The 18,291-nt window shown below is 37.7% G+C and overlaps 1 protein-coding gene across 6 annotated transcripts in view; it reads right to left on the bottom strand.

Moving 5' to 3' along the window:
* The window catches only part of FCHSD2 (FCH and double SH3 domains 2), a 237,187-nt gene that overhangs the window by 43,460 nt on the left and 175,436 nt on the right, over window positions 1–18,291 (bottom strand). For 4 of the 6 annotated variants that reach the window (XM_048839692.2, XM_075126064.1, XM_075126068.1 and 1 more), the window contains 3 exons: window positions 11,520–11,642; window positions 3,948–4,043; window positions 2,681–2,752 (listed from right to left, as the gene is read on the bottom strand). In XM_048839692.2, coding sequence (XP_048695649.1) covers window positions 2,681–2,752; window positions 3,948–4,043; window positions 11,520–11,642 — 291 coding nt within the window. The remainder of the gene's footprint in view (window positions 1–2,680; window positions 2,753–3,947; window positions 4,044–11,519; window positions 11,643–18,291) is intronic. The other 2 variants (XM_048839709.2, XM_075126073.1) reach the window with 1 other exon arrangement.

Below are 18,291 nucleotides of genomic sequence, written 5' to 3'. Positions count from 1 at the left end.
AAATTAAATACTTTTTCAAAAAATTAAACTTGGTTAAGTTAATAAATGTTAATGCCAACTAGCATTAGCTTAACCTGGCTGAGAGAAAGACAACAATCCTAATACTGTAACAGGAGACAACTGTCATTACAAAGGCAGTGAGTAGAAAAACAGGAAGGAGAATTGCTTCAAAAGTTTAGTGTCAGCTCCTTGTTGCCATTATTCTCGGTTTTTTGGAGATGCTTTTCATTATTTGTTGCAATTTCTCACACGATAACATGTAGTTCAAGGACGGGGATCCTTTTCCAACAGGAAGTACAAAAAAAGCTGGCTAATTTTCTTTAGTATTTTGCCATGTTCTTAAAGATATGCTTATCTAAGTATTGTGGGGATGGACAATATGTATTCTGTACAATGAACTTTGTTGACTTCTGATTAGAAGTTCACTTTGTCCTCTAAACAGACGTCCTGATGATTAAACTCTCCATTATGTTAGCTGTAACACTCTTCATCTAGATACACTGCACAGGTTAACTGAATTCCTTTTCTTCTGGAGGAAAAAAGTGTCCCCCAAAATGCATTTATTTTTGCTACACATTCTGAAAGACCTTGTGCACCTGTAAATTTCCCTCTTGAAAGGAGCAAAAACTAGAGCTGGTTAAGATATTTTCTGACCAAAAAAAACAAACAAACAAAAAAATCAATTCATCAAAACTGAAATTTCTGATATTGTTGAAACACCCCATTTCAAAATTTTTGAAACAAACAAGTTCTGGTTTTTGGGTCAAAAAAACTGTTTAGAAATTTAAGTTAATTTATAGAAAAATGTAAAAAAGTCAAAATCAAAATGAAATGTTTTGAAATTAACAAAACAAACATTTCAAATGACCTAATTAGAATTTTTTTTGCAGAATTTTGGTTCACAAAAATTGTGAAGATGTTTACTTTTTACCCTGATTCAGGATGGCAAAATTTTCTGAAGTATTGAAAATTCTCATGGGTCAGGAAAACAGTTCCCCACCTATCTCTACTAAGAACCTCTCATGGCTACTGTCAATGACTGTGTGTTGAGAGAGAGAGAATTATCAGCTCCTTCCTTTCAGAGGCTGAAGGCACTAGCTTTGCTGCACTCTTAGCTCCTGAGAGCTTTGGACAACTCAGAGACTGTATGACAATCCTTTATATTCCACCGTACTGGGAAGCTCAACAGACAAGCCAAGCATTCATATTTAAAACCAGAAAATAATTCATCTAATAGCAGCGCCTAAAAACCCCAAACAGAAGGGGACCAGAGCACCGCTGTGTCAGGAACTTACTCTGCAAGGAAGCTCAAAACTGTCCTTTGGAAAAATAGTATTTTAGCTAAGAATGGCAGATCACTCTGCAGTATATTTTCTTAACCTTTTAGAATGAAAATAATCATGCCTATCCCATTAAAACTAAAAAGCAACAAGCCCACTGTATCTCAGAAAATCTTCCACGCAAAATGGCAGGAAATAAGTGGCAAAAAATGCACAATAGTTATAAATCCTTCAGTCTTAATTATTTTGACTTACTAGAAAATGTACCACTTCTGACTGAAATTCAGAAGCAAAAATCTTGAGTGAAAACTTAAAATGTAAAAAGATTGTCCCCACTTTCACACAGTTCTAGTCACCACTCTTGAGATTAAGTGAGAAGTATCTGACAGTCAAGACATAAAGCTTTTTATGATTTTCTTGGGGAAATAGAGAATTTCAGAAACAGCTAAAACTCCAGGGAAAGGGTGTGCAAGGGGAAAAAAAAAAAGAGAGTAATCCTGAATTTGGGTATGGTCAGGCAAGTGAAAGACAAACAGTCTATGAAATACTGAGGCATGACGTTTTACATCCTTGGCTTTGAACACTCTGGCACTGCTTTTTCTAGAAAGTTCTTGAAGCTCAGATCACCAGAGATGCATATTCAACAAGGCAGAACACACAGTGACACCTCAAAGAAGAATCTTATTTGTAATGTTGGGGACTTTATGAAACTAAATTAAGGTTCTATTTCAGATGTGGGTAGTTCTCTAGAAAAAGGGGAGAATTTATGTGGTTTGGGGCAGGGGGGGCTGGTTATCAGCACATGCTAGTGGCTCCCTTGTATGTTATGAATCTCAGTCTAATTTTACGTTGACAGAGACAGAGAGAGTTACAGGTATTTTTCTCAAATGATCAGTTGGGAGTTACATTCTTTTATTTAGTACATGCCCGGGTTTCCTACACCCTGATATCACACATGAAAGCAAGGAACTGATACGTATCTACTTAAAAAAATATTGTTGAAGACCCCTTGTCTTGTATGTATTACAAATATCTTTAGTTATATAAAAAGATGAAATGCTGAGATAAGCCTCTCTATGCATGTCAGAGAAGTGACAATTACACACTTCACTGTATCTCCTCAAGTTGTGAAATTTTAATTACAAATGATGTGCAAAAGCACAAATACTTCAGAACGCAAGAAGCTGTAAGTGAGAAACTGATCCATACAATTAACATAACATGAAACAAGAAAATGGTAATTTAACTATTAGTTCTCAAAATGGAGCAAGTGAGTTATGTCCTTATATATTATGCATTCAGTTGCTACTTATGCATGACAGCGAATTTAGCACTCACATTAGCATGCACACCAGTAATACCACAAATGCCAAACACTGATGACAAATACTACCATATACCTCTGCTATAGTCATTCTCATAGCACTGACAGGTGAAGGCTCAATATCCACCAGCTGAACTGCATTAAAACTCTGAATGACAAAGATTGCACAAGGACAAAAACACAGAGCATACAATTAGAATTACAATGCACACACAAGTGAGGAAATTCAGTTAGAATTGCTTATCATTTTGGGGGGAGAGATAGCTCAGTGGTTTGAGCATTGGCCTGCTAAACCCAGGGTTGTGAGTTCAATCCTTGAAAGGGGGCATTTGGTATCTGGGGCAAAAATTGGGGATTGGTCCTGCTTTGAGCAGGGGGTTGGACTAGATGACCTCCTGAGGTCCCTTCCAACCCTGGTATTCTATGATTTGTTAAGATGGAAAGCCAAAGGATAACATTTTAATTTCAAAGGCGATTTTGTTATAGCTATTAGTGTTTATTTCTGGCAAAGTTACTCATACAGTCCATAACATATCCATTAACACAGTTTCTGCATTTAAACATTCAATGTGAGGGCCAGGCCTTTTTTCCCCAAGCAGGATTTACTAAGTATGAACCAAGGAATTAAAAAGCTGTATAAGGTTCTCTCTTTTTAAACCTATACTTAGTTCAAAATAGTACTTATACCTAACTCTAGGAGAATGAAAAATCAACATAGACAATTTCTATTTTAAAAAAACCTTTCAGGAACTTATCTATTATACTGTGATTTACTCAACTATAATTTCACTAGTGATTTTTCTGCTTTAAAAGTGGAATATGTTAAAAGCCTGCATGTATTTAGAAACCATTTTGGAATACATGTCAACTGTATCCTATTTATTTAAACCAAAAAGTGTATATATTTCTCCAGTAAACTGAAGGGAATAGGGCATTTTATTTGGCAAATCATTAAATTGTCTATTTGTAACCCTACCTTTATGGATGTTCGGAGAACCTCACCAGAATATAAAAGAGTTTAATAGGTTTAGCAAAAACTGTTAGCTCAAAACAGAAATCCAGGATGTTAGTCACGCAGGCAGGAGGCAAAAATAGTGCAGTTCTTTTGCAGGTGACAATACTGGTATCTTTTCGGAGCTTTATTGTAATTACACACCTATTGTAAGCAAAGTTGGTGAAATCAGGTCAGTGACCTCTCTACCTATTCCAGGAATACTAGCTGTGTTAGTGAACACTGACAGATTAGCAAACAAGGCTATTTTTTTTTACCAGTTTACCCCCAAAAAACCTTGTTAAGAACAGAACTGGAATAACTGAATCATAGAATTTATGAATGCCCTTACGGTGTCGCTGTCACTAGGCTGGAACTGGAAGGGTTGTGGTCTGTGAAATACAGAGTTCTCCTGTAAAAACAGTTGAAGATTGTAATCCCGTACCACCTGAAAAGAGAACAAATTCCAGTTTAGACTAATTTTTTATTTTGTAGAATTGGGATATATATTTAGTGTTGCAAGGATAAAATTAACACACTGTACTTCAAATAGGGCCCAATTCTTCAGCTGCTCCATGCATGGAACTCCCATTGGTTTCAACGGGAATTGTGCCCAGGAACAAGTGGCAGAATCAAGGCCTAAGGCAATGACCATATAAATGATTGCTCACAAGGGCTCTGTGGGGTGCTATCCAGTGAAGGACTGAGTTCTAAATAAATATCTAACCTTGTTTTTAGATAAGTACCAGAGATTATCCAATGGAAAATATCACTGCAAAAGGAAAAGTGGGGAACAAAGCAAAGAGACAAATATATAACATTTCAGTTACACAAACACTTGACCATTTTATGGACAATTCTCCAAATACAATTCATATTTTAACAAATTGAAATGCTGCCATATTTTTCCATAAACAGTCAAACTTTGATTAACCATAGGATCCCTAGAAACCATTTGATAAACCATTTGAAAAATGAAGCTTTAATTGAGTTCTTTATAACTGAATATATATTATAGATGGAAAAATTGTCAGATAAAACGTGCATATCTTTTACACCATTAATAGTGTGCCCATTAAAAACTGCTTTGGCTACACTTAAAGACATATCACTAACCCGTAATTTCCAAAACATTAAACAAAGTATTTACATATCACAGTCAGTGTGCATTCAGACAAATACTTAACAGTTTGATTTTAAAAAATGTTACTTGCTGAACTGCGATTTTAGTACTTTAACTGGTGGAAATAATGTTTACCACATTTATGTGTAACTATATGGCCAAATATACATTACTAAGGTTGACAATTTAAATGCAGATTTCTATCTGGGGATTCAAAATATGTTTACACAGTTAATACTCATTTGGCCACACTGCAAAAAAGAGAGGATTTTGGATGATAGTTTATGCTGTTAAGTAGGATGTATTCCATAATATATTAAAACTCAGAAATTTATGTCGCTGAAAGGTTGAGTGGTTAAAAAATTAACTAAGTCAAGAAAAGTAAGTAAAAGTATTCCTTATTAACAATAACTCACTCACATTGATAATAAGGTACACATTTACTGCAACTGTGTAAATACTAATCTCAAATATACCCTATGTAAAGTGCAGATGACAATTCAATTTGTGACCCCTACGTTTCCTGAGAAAAGTGTTTAATAAGTTTTTGCATTTCATTTTCCTGGTTTTTTAACATGAGATTAAGACACTAAAATGTATTTATTTCACTTTGTACTGTTGAAAATATAGGGATCTTTGCACTGACACCAAAACCTAATGTGTCCAGACAGGGAAATAGAGAAAAATTAAAAGGACTATTATACTACAATGTATTTACAATGCTCCAAAGTTCCATAAAAAAGTATTTCACCTCTACATTTAGAGGAAATTTCATATTACACGATTGGAAAAGTGATTTTTATATTTCTTATAACTCAAATATTTCAATTTCTTTTCCAGTTTAGTCTGAGACTAGTCCTTAAAGAGAATTTACTCATCTAGAAATTTTCCATTTCTGTAATTTTTGAATGACCCAACTATAAAAAAGTTTTTATAATTTTTCATGCTTGGATAACTAAACCAGCCAAATAGACATTCCTTAAACTAACTAAAATATTAACTTTTAGCCTGAGACCAAAGGAAGATTTTTTTCAGAAATGTATTATCAGCCAAACAAAGGATAAAAAGGGAAGCCCGTGTTGTTCCATAGTTAGATCATTCTATATTAGAAGGCTACAGTGCAACATTAAGATATGGTCTAGTGAATGCTTCTGTTTTCTGAACCATCCTTTTTCTAAATTTTTGATTTTGTGGTGATTATATTCTCAGTCTCAAAGTTACATGAAAGAGAAAACATTAATGAAATTTCCTTACTTAAAAAAGGAAAGAAAAGAATTAAAGTGACAAGAGTTCTCAACCCAACCTTCCCTAGTGACAAGGGCTCAATCTACCTCTTCTCCTGTGGCCAAACCCTTTCCCAACGGAAGTCTTCTTCTAGCTCCAAAAACCTTCCCCAATCCTTATTTCCTACAGGAGCCAAGTGCACTAGTACATGTCAGTGCGCATATTTGAATATGAGAGTAAGTCACATGTACATACACGTGTACATTTTAACATCTGAATGTGTGATCAGATTACATAATTAAATACATTCAGTTTAACCTGAACACATTAAAACAGGGGTGGCCAACCTGAGCCTCAGAAGGAGCCAGAATTTACCAACGTACATTGCCAAAGAGCCACAGTAATATGTTAGCAGCCCCCCATCAGCTCCCCCCGCCACTCCCAGCGCCTCCGCCCACTGGCAGCCCCGCCAATCAATGCCTCCCCCTCCCTCCCTGCACCTCCCGATCAGCTGTTTCATGGCATGCAGGAGGCTCGGAGAGGGAGGAGTGAGGGCATGGCAGGCTCAGGGGAGGGGGAGGGAAGGGGTGGAGTCGGGGCAGGGCCTGTGGCAGAGCCAGGGGTTGAGCAGTGAGCACCTGCTGGTGCATTGGAAAGTTGGCGCCTGTAGCTCCAGCCCCGGAGTCGATGCCTATACAAAGAGCCACATATTAACTTCTGAAGAGCCGCACATGGCTCCGGAGCCACAGGTTGGCCACCCCTGCATTAAAACATATGTATGTTCTAGATTTCTCGGTCCTGAAAGGAGCTGAGAGTTTTAGTTAGGGCTTCTATAGCTGAGAGGTGTTGGTAGTTTTGAAACTGGAGAATGAATAATTTGCAGTTCGGGGGGATGGGGGGGTTTGAGTATTCGTCATTGGGGTGAGGTCATTTACATGGCATGTGATATTGTGATCACATAATCCGACTAACGGTATTTATCATTAGCTTGCACATTTAAATATAACGTACTGGGTATCTTGAATTCAGAGATTCAACAGGCATTGGATCCTTTAAAGCACAGGCTTTCCAGAAGATGGCAGAAGATCCAGCCAAAAGGCTGCCAAGGCCACTGGCCCCTTCTGATATATTCCTAAGGTGGTGAGGGATGGGGAGGCAGAGTACTAACCTTTCACTCTCACCTTTCAGATGGTATCAGAAAGAGCCAAGTCCGGCATGTGATGGGGTACCCTAAAGGGGTTAATGGAAGCCAGATGGGCCAATTACCAATCAAGCAGCAAATGAGGGAGATATAGGCTGGGTGAAGAGCCTGGATTAGAGGGAAGCTCACCTGACAGAAGTGAGCTGGGTTAGTATAAACCCAAGATGCTGGCAGCAGCAAGGGCTGCTGACAGGAAGTTGGTGGTCACCCTCTGTTAATAGAGAGGGAAGGAGGAAACCCACAGAAGAGTAGAACTCTGCCCTCTTTCTGGGCCAGGCCCCCATAGTGGCATACCCTGAAGAGATCATGGTGGAGAAGAGAGCCTGTGGAATGCAGGGTAGGAAGCAGCAAGGTCAGGGACTGAACAGCGGAACTGACTGGAAGGGGCACTGTCAGGACAGTGAACTGGAAGACTGCCTGAGTAACTGTGGGAGTGACAGACACTTTGAAGGACTAAACCCCAGAAAGGGGGAGGGGGGCAATGCTGAGTGACCTGGCTGGAGGGCCGAGTGATGAAGAGGACACTGCAGTTCTTGGAGTGAGAGGGGGCCGCAGGCTGACAGGGAGATAGCGTGCAACCGCAGGAACGGGTGTCAGCCTTGCAGAGCTAATCCGCAGAACAAGTAAGAGGATGCACCATCTCTGTGATGAGTGGAGCACCCTGTGACAGGCAGAAAGTCTCCCAGTCACTTAATTCAGAGTTAATGCACTCTACATATGCACTTGTTCTGAATTTATCATCTAGTAAATGCACATTCAAAAAAAAAAAAAAAAAAGCAGTGTCTATGAAGGATTAAGGGGAAGTGAGGACAACTGGTCCATCTTTATACCATTCTTGATAGAGGCTTGGAGACTGACCATACCACACATACTGAGCATACCATTTTCAAACATCGTAACTATTTAAAACCAACATTTTTTGATTTTAGCAAAGTATTCCTTACTGAGGACATCATAAATTCTACACTGGAAATTTTGCGACAAAGCTGCTTTTCAAGTTAATTCAATGTAGAAAACAACTTGTACTCTACACTTGTATAACTCAAAAGTGGATCACTTTTTCCAAAGAAAAAATTCACCTCAACAAGACCATACAGGAGAGAGTTCCTCTCAAAAGGATGATTATTTAGTTACGAATGACAGAAGACGACTACGTAACTATATTACTATTACTGTCTTGTTACAGTAGATTGTATGTCCAGCAAATAAACACTTCTGGGGCATTATGTACAGTGTATCTGGCAATTTTTCTGAAAATAAAGAGACTGCCTTAAGCAGCACATTTTCAGGATTCAGCAGCAACACTTCAAAATTAACCTGTATTTTTAAATTCAGAAATTAACTGGATTCCTCACTAATGCAAATCCTTCAGATGCAGTAAATTACAATTCAGTATAGTATTTTCTCTGGTCCACCTCCTAAAAGCCAAATGGTTAGAATATGTTAGCTTAACCCGACAGTATGAAATACCAATTACATAATGCAGTTACTGGTGTACATCATAAAACTGACACTGCAATCTAGTTTGGTGTAGCTTCTCAGTAGAACTAGATCTCAGAAATTCAGCAGTTCAGAAACAACTAATGGGATTTTACCAAAGTGTTCTAAAGAAAATTAACTTTTAGAATGAGTTGAAGTTTGGAAAATTTAAGTCCAAAAAGTAAAACTCTTGAGTAAGAACAGGCATTTAAAAAGCAAGTTGAATTATAGGTTATGCAGGTCTTTTCAAACTAGCATGAATAAAACCTCTGTACCAAAACACATCACAGCACCACGAACTATGTATAAGCTCCATTCTATAGAAAAACAATTTAGCCAGAAAGGTGTAACTAATAAATTTTAGAAAACCTCTACAAATGACTTAAGGTATCTTTTCCATGTGTATGTTTAAGGTCTGGTATTTAGAAAATTACCAAGATGGAAGGATGGAAGGCTAGGAATCTCTTCTTTTTCATCGTATCTAGACTTGATGGTCACAAGATATGGAATCCTAAAGTTTCCACTGCTCCAGGATTGAATTGCAGTTTTAGGTGGAGGAGGAATTAAACTTTTTTTAAGCAGATTTTGCTTTTTGTTTTAAAAAATGGAAGCTGTTTAAAGCTGCTCAAAGGTCTAGAATGTTAGTAGTAGTTCCAGCAAAGATGGATTAGTGGGCAAAGGGCAGGTGAGGCAGTCAAAGTACACAATAAATGGTTAAGGTCTTGACTACTTAAGAGGTGATGGCAGGCTACTTTTATTTATTTTGATGTATAGAAATGCTAAAAATTGTGCACTTTCATATGCTCTAGGTCTGGGGTTCCTAAACTGGGGGTTGCAAGGTTCTTACATGGGGGGTCATGAGCTGTCAGCCTCCACCCCAAACCCTGCTTTGCCTCCAGCATTTATAATGGTGTTAAATATATAAAAAAGCATTTTAATTGATGGGGGGGGGGAAAGGGGGGCACACTCAGAGAGGCTTGCTATGTGAAAGAGGTCACCACTAAAAAAGTTTGAGAATCACTGCTCTAGGTGCTTTTGAAATATTTTAAAAATACATCCCATTGCTTTTGGTTAAATGCCCTCAGCTCTGGAATTCACATCTTCGGTCTGTTTGAGTCCTGCCAGGACCCCCGTAAAACACACTGAAGGGCAGAGAAGAGAAGAGGATGGGGAGCAGATATACTTCAGTGAGTTTGGAGGGTTTTTTTTAACTGTCATTCTGACCTGCTGAGTTTTTATATCAGCAGAATTTTAATAACTGATACAGGCCTTTAGTATTGGATAGGTTCTTGTATAAATGTAAAGAACAAACGTATCGCATTTTCACACCAGCACATACACACACAAAAAGCAGTAATGTAATACAATCTTTCTGTTTAAGCATAAAGAAAAGGAAGAGAGAAAAGAATGAGTTAACCCCAACATAAAGAACTAGATAGCAGCTGTAGAAGTCATTTTCAGACATGACTGCTGTGGTTACTCTTTTGTTGCTTCTCCAGGTGTTGTGATAGCTTGGAGAGGCTGAAAACAGAACTACTTATTCCAGATACAATGCAGAAAATGGTTACTGTACAAAATAAAATGTATCCACAGACTTCTGGTTGAGTAGAAGCTTGCTGGCACAAGCTCTCTCTCTAGCTAAATTCCATAAAAAATACAAGAAAGGTATTTTCTATGCAAGCGACCTTTAGAAATGACAGTTTAGACAGTCAATTCAGAGAAAAAAAGCAAAGCATTGCACCCTGCATTCTGATTATGAAGCATTTACTAAAATACTGTAAAAATGAATTAATATGCACAAACTCTATAAACACGTGGCCACTATAAACTATTATACTAATTTTGGAGAGCATCAACAACAGGTCAACTATAATGTCTTTAAGCAACACTATGATACATACAAAAGCAAATTATTAAAGTAAATTCCTTTGTCTGCAGAAGGCTAAATGGTATTTTCATCTTCTACCCTGAAATTGCCAAATAAACTCAAAACTGGCTAGAATATAGCAGTACATTTTTAATCTGTCCATTATACTCTACAGCTAATAAAAAGTGAGTTCACTGCTCCAAAACGACTATAACAAAATGAATGGGGAATGATTTTAAAGAAATATGTAGTTTGATTTCTATCTGAGTCAACATTCAGAGGTGCATAAATAATATGCTCTGTTCCTGTATGAGTGATAATGGCTCATACAAGGAATATTACAATTAAACCATAATACCTGAGGTCTAGTTGGCTTGCGTTTTATTGGACATCTTTAATAGTACTCAGGATTTGCAGGAAAGGAGGTTATGCAAGTTGACATGCCACAAAATGAATTTGTAAATGACCCAGCCCTATTTCTGATTTTGGTTACTTGGGGCAAAGAAACAAAGATGTGAATTACAAGATTCTAATCCGTTTTCTATATTGGCCAATTTCAAATCCAAAAAAGAATTAGATGTTATGGTGTTTTGTTTTTTAAATTGATAGTCAGTGACTAAAAAAATGATCCAAGCAGTTTCATACTGCTATTGTTTCACAAATGACTAATTCTGCTACAAAACCTTCATGTAGAGTGAAGTGCAGTTTCTCTTTCTAGGTGTGTAGAGTGAACATAATTGGACACTTCCCAATTGCTGCTGCAGAACCTAAAGAATCTGTAGAATGCAAATTCACTCAAGAGAATGCAGTACTTTTGCAGCAACAGGGAAATTTCCCAGAAATCTTCCATGAAGTTTTGTCAAATTGAATGCAATACAGGGATGAACAGAAATATAATACACCTTAAGAATTCCATATATTTGTCAATATATTTTGGGAATGAATCTCTAGTGCCCAAAAGATAAGACCAATAACTTACTTTATGTTTTAACTATTCAGCTATAAAGGATAATTCAGTTAAAAGGCTTACCCTGCTGGAAGTTTCCAATAAAAATTGGAATGTATTCTGTACAGCTTGGCATGTCTCTAGCTCTGTCCTGCTGAATGCCATTAAATAATCCTTAAGGTGATCATATACATTCCCATCAAGAGCCTGTATAAAGAGGGGAAGAAGTATAAAATAAAAATAATTAAAAAGTGTGTAGGATAATTTGCTTTATATTCATTTTTTAGATTTATAATCCAAATTCTTTAAACACAATAATCAGAATGGCCTGGAAGGGTGAACATCTTTCACTAGCCATAGTAGCAAAGTCATTGTCTTAATTCCACTAGATGGCACCACAGAGCACTATAACAACAAGTGTATTTCAATAAATATGTTTTCCATCCAGTTATGTAATGTATCCATAGCAGAATGCTGAGGTCAGGTTTGGATAAATGATTTTGCTTAGAGATATGTTCTCAATGAGAAGTAAGTGACCTTGCAAGTAAAAGGATATGTAGCTTCTACTGCAGAGGATGTACTTTATCGTGAAGCATTCTAAATGCTGTCATGGAGCGATTAATAAATAAAAAAGTCCTAATCTGAAATACAGATAATATTGACTACAGCAAGAACTACCAGGTGTCCATTATTTATTTTTATATATATATATATATATATATATATATATATACACACACACACACACACAACCTATCCATGCACACAAATATCAGCTGCACAAAAGCACTGCCTATCATTCATGTTGCAAACTATTATTAATTACATTAAAGCACACCTCAGTGGCCATATTGTGTTAACTGCTGTAAAAATTACACTGTAAAACCTAATCCACACAAAGTTGTGCCAGTTTAATTTAACATACGTTGGCAAATTGATTTAAATCACTGCAACTGTGTGTGTACAGACATTCTTATAGCATCTTAAAACTGGTGTATATTCGTTAAGCCGATATAAATGTGTATGCCCACACACAAAGTTGCATCGGTTTAACTAAAAAGAAAAGGAGTACTTGTGGCACCTTAGAGAATAACCAATTTATTTGAGCATAAGCTTTCGTGAGCTACAGCTCACTTCATGCATCCGATGAAGTGAGCTGTAGCTCACGAAAGCTTATGCTCAAATAAATTGGTTAGTCTCTAAGGTGCCACAAGTACTCCTTTTCCTTTTGCGAATACAGACTAACACGGCTGCTACTCTAAAACCGGTTTAACTAAATCAGTCTAGAAAAATAGTGCCTGTTTTCAGATTTTTTTGAAAACAGTTTTCTATTAGTGTGGTTAGCGCAAGTATTTGGTTGCATGTGCTTCAACCTCGTCAAAAGCCTGCTTGCTTGACATTCAAGATGTCCTCCACCTCTGGTGTAATTTGCTGTAAAATGAGGTGTTCTAGGACCTTGAGACACACAGAAAGCAGTGATATTGGGAGGTAGCTTGATGCCTGGTTTGGGTCTTTATCAGGTTTTGCGAGGCCGATGACTTTCGACATAAACTACATTTTTGGCAGTCTTCTTTCACTGGTGGCCCTTGTGAAGAATTGAGCCAGCCAAGAATGGGTGTGTGGGCCAAGATGTTTCAGGAACTCTGGAAGAATGTTGTCACAGCCAGCAGCAGTGCCAGACTTGATGTTATATAGCACTCTGTCCAGCTCTGGAATTGTGAAAGGTTCCGGGCAAGCTCTGGATTTGTGCTGCCTGCAGAAGACCCTCTACTCAATCTGGACTTGACTCTTCACTTCTTTTTCAAGGGGAGTCTTTCCCATGCGAAGCAGGAGACTGTCTACTTGGTTAGCACTCACAGATGATCAGCTTGACCTCACTGCAGCATATGATACTGTGTGGCACATGGGTCCACTTGTTAAAATATTAACAGTCCTCCCACCACGGATTACTGATGCCATCGAACTGCTCCTCCAAGACAGATGGTTCAGGGTGCATGTGGGTCAACAAACAAGGTGGAAAAGTGAGAAAAACAGATGAACGGGTTACCCCAGTGGGTCTGTTCTAGCCCCAGTCTTGTTCAATCTCTACATCAATGACCTGCCACCAACCTAGTCACGGAAGTTCATCTATGCAGATGACATCTGCTGCAGACTACAGGCTCTGACTTTCTCTGAGCTAGAGAACACCCTGAGTGATGACGCTGCAAAGCTGGCTGACTAATGCAAGACATGGTGCCTTCAGCTTAGTACCAGCAAAACAGTCTCTAGCACATTCTACCGCCACCAGGCCAAAGCTAAGAGGGAATTAAATATCATAATGAATGGCCAGAGGCTGAAGCACGAAGCATACCCAGTTTACTTAAGCGTGACCATCGACTGAACACTGACATACAAAAGCCACCTGAACAAGACAGCAGCAAAGGTCAAGACATGCAACAACCTTCTCAGCAAACTGGCAAGTTCTTCATGGGGAGTGGATGCTCCAACCCTAAGGACTTCAGCTCTTGCCATCTTGCATTCAATAGCAGAGTACTGTGCACCATTATGGAGTTGGCCAGCATACGCCAAACATGTTGACTGCAACTTAACTCAACAACGTGCATCATCACAGGAACTCTCCGACCGACTCATGTTCCATGGCTTCCACTTCTGAGCCACCCTGCTCTCTCTTACACCAGGAGGCAGCTTGCAGCTGGCAAGCTTCTTGAGAGGATATGGGCCAACCCAAGCTTGCCCTTGTTCAACAACCATTTTATCCCCCCAGCCACACGTTTTTCTTCACAACACCCACTGTGATCAAGGCTGCCACGCCAGGATGTGACAGTGGGGTCCCTGTGGTGGGAAGACTGGTGTTCAACATCAACCATCAATCAGCTTCTTGTCATGGACCCTACTGCTTGCCCTTCCTGGCTTTGATCTGCCATGTCATGAGTAGGCCCTTCTTAACTGATTCCGGACTGGGCAAGGCCTCTGTGCAACCAACCAGTACCACTGGGGTCTTTGAGACAGTACAAGCTGCAGCGCAGATCAAACAGTGACACACACTGTTTTGAGAGAGCCCGATAACCAAATTCAGCAGTGAGCTCCAAGATGTCCACTTGGCCCCTAAGAATGCTATTGCTTGGCTCAGCGAATATGCAAACACTAAATAAATAAATAAATCAACCAATCAATTAGTTTCAGACAATAGTTAAACTGGCACAACTTTGTGTGTGGACAAACTTGGGACTAAGAGTCAGTCCCTGCCTGAAAGAACTCGCCATCTAATTTAAGACAATTAATGAAGGGAGGACAAGGGGAACAGGAACGTACGGCTATGCAGAGTAGCTATGCGCACAATAATGACAACCTTTTTTCACAAAACTTTCTAAACCGTTCACCATTTGGACTGAATTTTCTATGCTTCCAGTCACTTGTTAGTTACGGAAAACTAGAAAAAAAAGCTTTCCCTGTTGTAAAAAAATTCTCACTTAAAAAACTTCCACACAGATACAGCAAAAATAGGTGAACTTACAAACTTGACATGGAGCCTACTCTCAATGAAGACTAGTTTGGAGAAAACAATAAAAATAAAGTTACAGTAGTGTCTGGAAAACTCACTTCTAATCTTAGTAACATTTACTAAGATTTTAGTATAATGATTTGCCCAAGGCAGAGGAAGTCCATGTCAAATTCCAGATATCCAGTCTCATGATCAAACTATTGAATGAGATTTCCTTTTCAAAAATATCATATTGATATTTTAATACCTATATATAAGGATTCCTATATATTTATTTTAAAACAGCAGGGACTGTTATGCTTGAATACTGCAATTCAAATCTGGCTAGATATTTATAAAAATGACTACTTTACAGCTTCACGAGGAAGATGAAAACCAACACGGCAGTAATTGCATAATCACGGTGTTCGTCCCCCTTTCTGTATCTCAACAGGCTATTATCATATTAAAACCACATTAAATATTGTGTACCAAATGAGGATACCCATGTAAAAAGACATCAGGTGATTCTTCCCACTTAATCTTTGACATCATCAGGGCTCAAGACAATACCAAGTTATAGAATGCAGAATTAAGTTTTCCAAGAACACAAGCAATGTTTAATATAAAATCTGTTCCATTAAGATAAACTGCCATCTTAAAGATGAGAAAATTTAAACCCTATTAAATATCACTGAATCAGACAATTTTAAAACTGCTTAACTAAATTCTATATATTTTTTAATTTAACAGATGTTTAAACAGGTTTGAAAAATAGAATGTTTTGAATATTCTGTTTTTGAATAGACTTTAGAATATTTGATTCTAAATGGCTTCCTAATAAAGAGGATATGAATTTTCTTAGTTCTAATTTACTTCATGAGTTTGTCAATATCATAGCTTCCTTTTAATTCTTCTTTCTCTCTAGTTAGAAGTTGTAGTGAGTGGTTTGAATAATTTTATATTACGTTATACATTTCCCCAAAGATTTAAGTGGAACTGAACTTCAGATATTTTAAGTATATTTGGATGTTTGCCTGCTGTAGCCATTCAAAAATGTAACAGGAGAAATGACATATCATGCGCTGAATATCTCTCATGTTCATTTAAGTAATTATTTATTTAGTGGTCTCTTTTACTGTAGTAGTCATAGGCCTCAATTATATTAGATATGAAAACTAGTATTTAAGTATTAAATCACGAAACAGAAACATTTAAAGAGTATTAGCATTCCTAGAAAGCTCAGAAAAGTGTATCCTGATTTTTTACTCTCTCTTTCCCCCTAAAATTCCAAGGGACAAATAGAAAGTTTGAGCCAGGCATAGTGTGAACAGGTGCAATACTTGGCTTCCCAGACAGTTCTGCCAGTCCATTTCAATCCTTACTTGAAACATTCCTGCTATTCTAATTATGATCTTATCTTGAGCAGAGATTGCTGAAAATGTGTGTGTTTTTGTAATATGAACAAGCTTCCGCTGATGAAAGTTTAGTGTATTAACCTAATGGACCATATTAGCTTCCCCACCAAGTAAATAACATTTGCAACACATGCCTGCAAGCTTGCATAGTGCCCATTGACACTAGACTGGTTTACAGTGTTGAGCCCTTTAATGAACACAGAATATAGCTTTTCTTTTTTAAAAGAAAAATCTTTATTTTTTCTTTTAATACAGGGTAACTATATGACAATACCTATTGTCGGGATTAATGGTATGATTCATGGATGGAATGCTAGTTTAAATTTATAATTGCTTATTTTTGGCTGTTGGTGTCACATACGCCATACTACTCAGCAACTTATTTGTGCTTTTTTTTTTTTTTTTTTTTCCTGTTACAAAGTTCAGGAAACAATATAGTTGATGTTGGTAGCTAGAATTTCCTTACATGGGTGGAGGTAATGTAACAAAATTAGACCTGACCTTGACCTGCCTTATCCATTCATTTTTGGAATGCAGTTTAAGGAAAAGTTTTAAATGAACTAAACAAAATGAATTGTGTTTGTACGTTATCTATTACCTCAGTGGTATTACATTATGCTGGTATAACAGGTTTTCCTGTTTAATAATAAAGAAACTATAAAGGTACTTTCATATAACAGATGCCCAAGTCTTTCTTCTTTAGGTACAGTGTATCAAAAATTACCAAAGCTAGGTTCTTACACCACCCTCCCGCTCAGATCAGCACACCATATGTATATGTGTATGATCCGCTGTTTGTATCCGAACTAAACTGTAATTCATCGGAATACAGGGACTGTGCCTTTTTTTATTAATTATTTTTATTAGTGTAGCACCTAAATACCCCATATGAGATTAGGCCCTACATTGCTACGCACTGTACAAAGACTTAGTTGGAGAAAGTCCTGCCCCGACAAGTTTACAGGAAAAACAGATAAAACAAGAAAAAAGTGGAAGGAGAAACAGGCACAGAGGGAGAAGTGGCTTGCTAAATGTCACACAGCAGGTTAATGAAAACGACAAGAACAGAACCCAGGTTTCTTGACTCAGTCGCATGCACTATTCACTGGGCCGTGCTGTTTTTCTTTATGTTTCTTTGAGTACAAGCACACTGTTGGCACTTGATAAATAACAACTCACCTCCTATGTTGTGCCACAAACTTACAAATATTATTTTCATCATTTTCTGTCTAAATTTCTCAAGTTAAAACTATCCTAAACCTTTACTTTCCTAACAGTTTTAAAAAGGTCAAGCCCCTTTAAACTGCACAGTGCACAAGCGGGACAAAAGTTTCTCAGTGTTTGGCTCAAAAAAAAATATACCTTTACCCTATTAAATATATGACATAATTTTGATCATGCAAATATTCTGGCGGATGTTGTAGTTTTCAATAATCAAAGGAATTTTCAACATAATGTCTTTGGGAATTGTGACCCAGTTTTAGATATCTGGGAGTTTCAGATAACCAAGGGTAAACTGGTTTCAGAGTAGCAGCCGTGTTAGTCTGTATTTGCAAAAAGAAAAGGAGTACTTGTGGCACCTTAGAGACTAACCAATTTATTTGAGCATAAGCTTTCGTAAGCTACAGCTCACTTCATCGGATGCATAAAGTGGAAAATACAGTGAGGAGATTTATATACACACAGACCATGAAAAAATACACATTGTAAGGAGAGTGATCACTTAAGATGAGCTATTACCAGCAGGAGAGTGGGGTGGGGGGAGAGAAAACCTTTTGAAGTGATAATCAAGGTGGGCCATTTCCAGCACATTTCTAGGAGTTAACAAGAACATCTGAGGAACAGTGTGTGGGGGGGGGAGGGAGGAATAAACAAGGGGAAATAGTTTTACTTTGTATAATGACTCTGCCATGTACATTGGTCAAACTGGACAGTCTCTACGTAAAAGAATAAATGG

The sequence above is a fragment of the Caretta caretta genome, chromosome 1, assembly GCF_965140235.1.
Source record: "Caretta caretta isolate rCarCar2 chromosome 1, rCarCar1.hap1, whole genome shotgun sequence".
In the NCBI taxonomy this organism is placed as follows: Eukaryota; Metazoa; Chordata; order Testudines; family Cheloniidae; genus Caretta; species Caretta caretta.
Note: the sequence above shows the minus strand (reverse complement) of the source record. Positions and strands in the feature narration are given on the sequence as shown.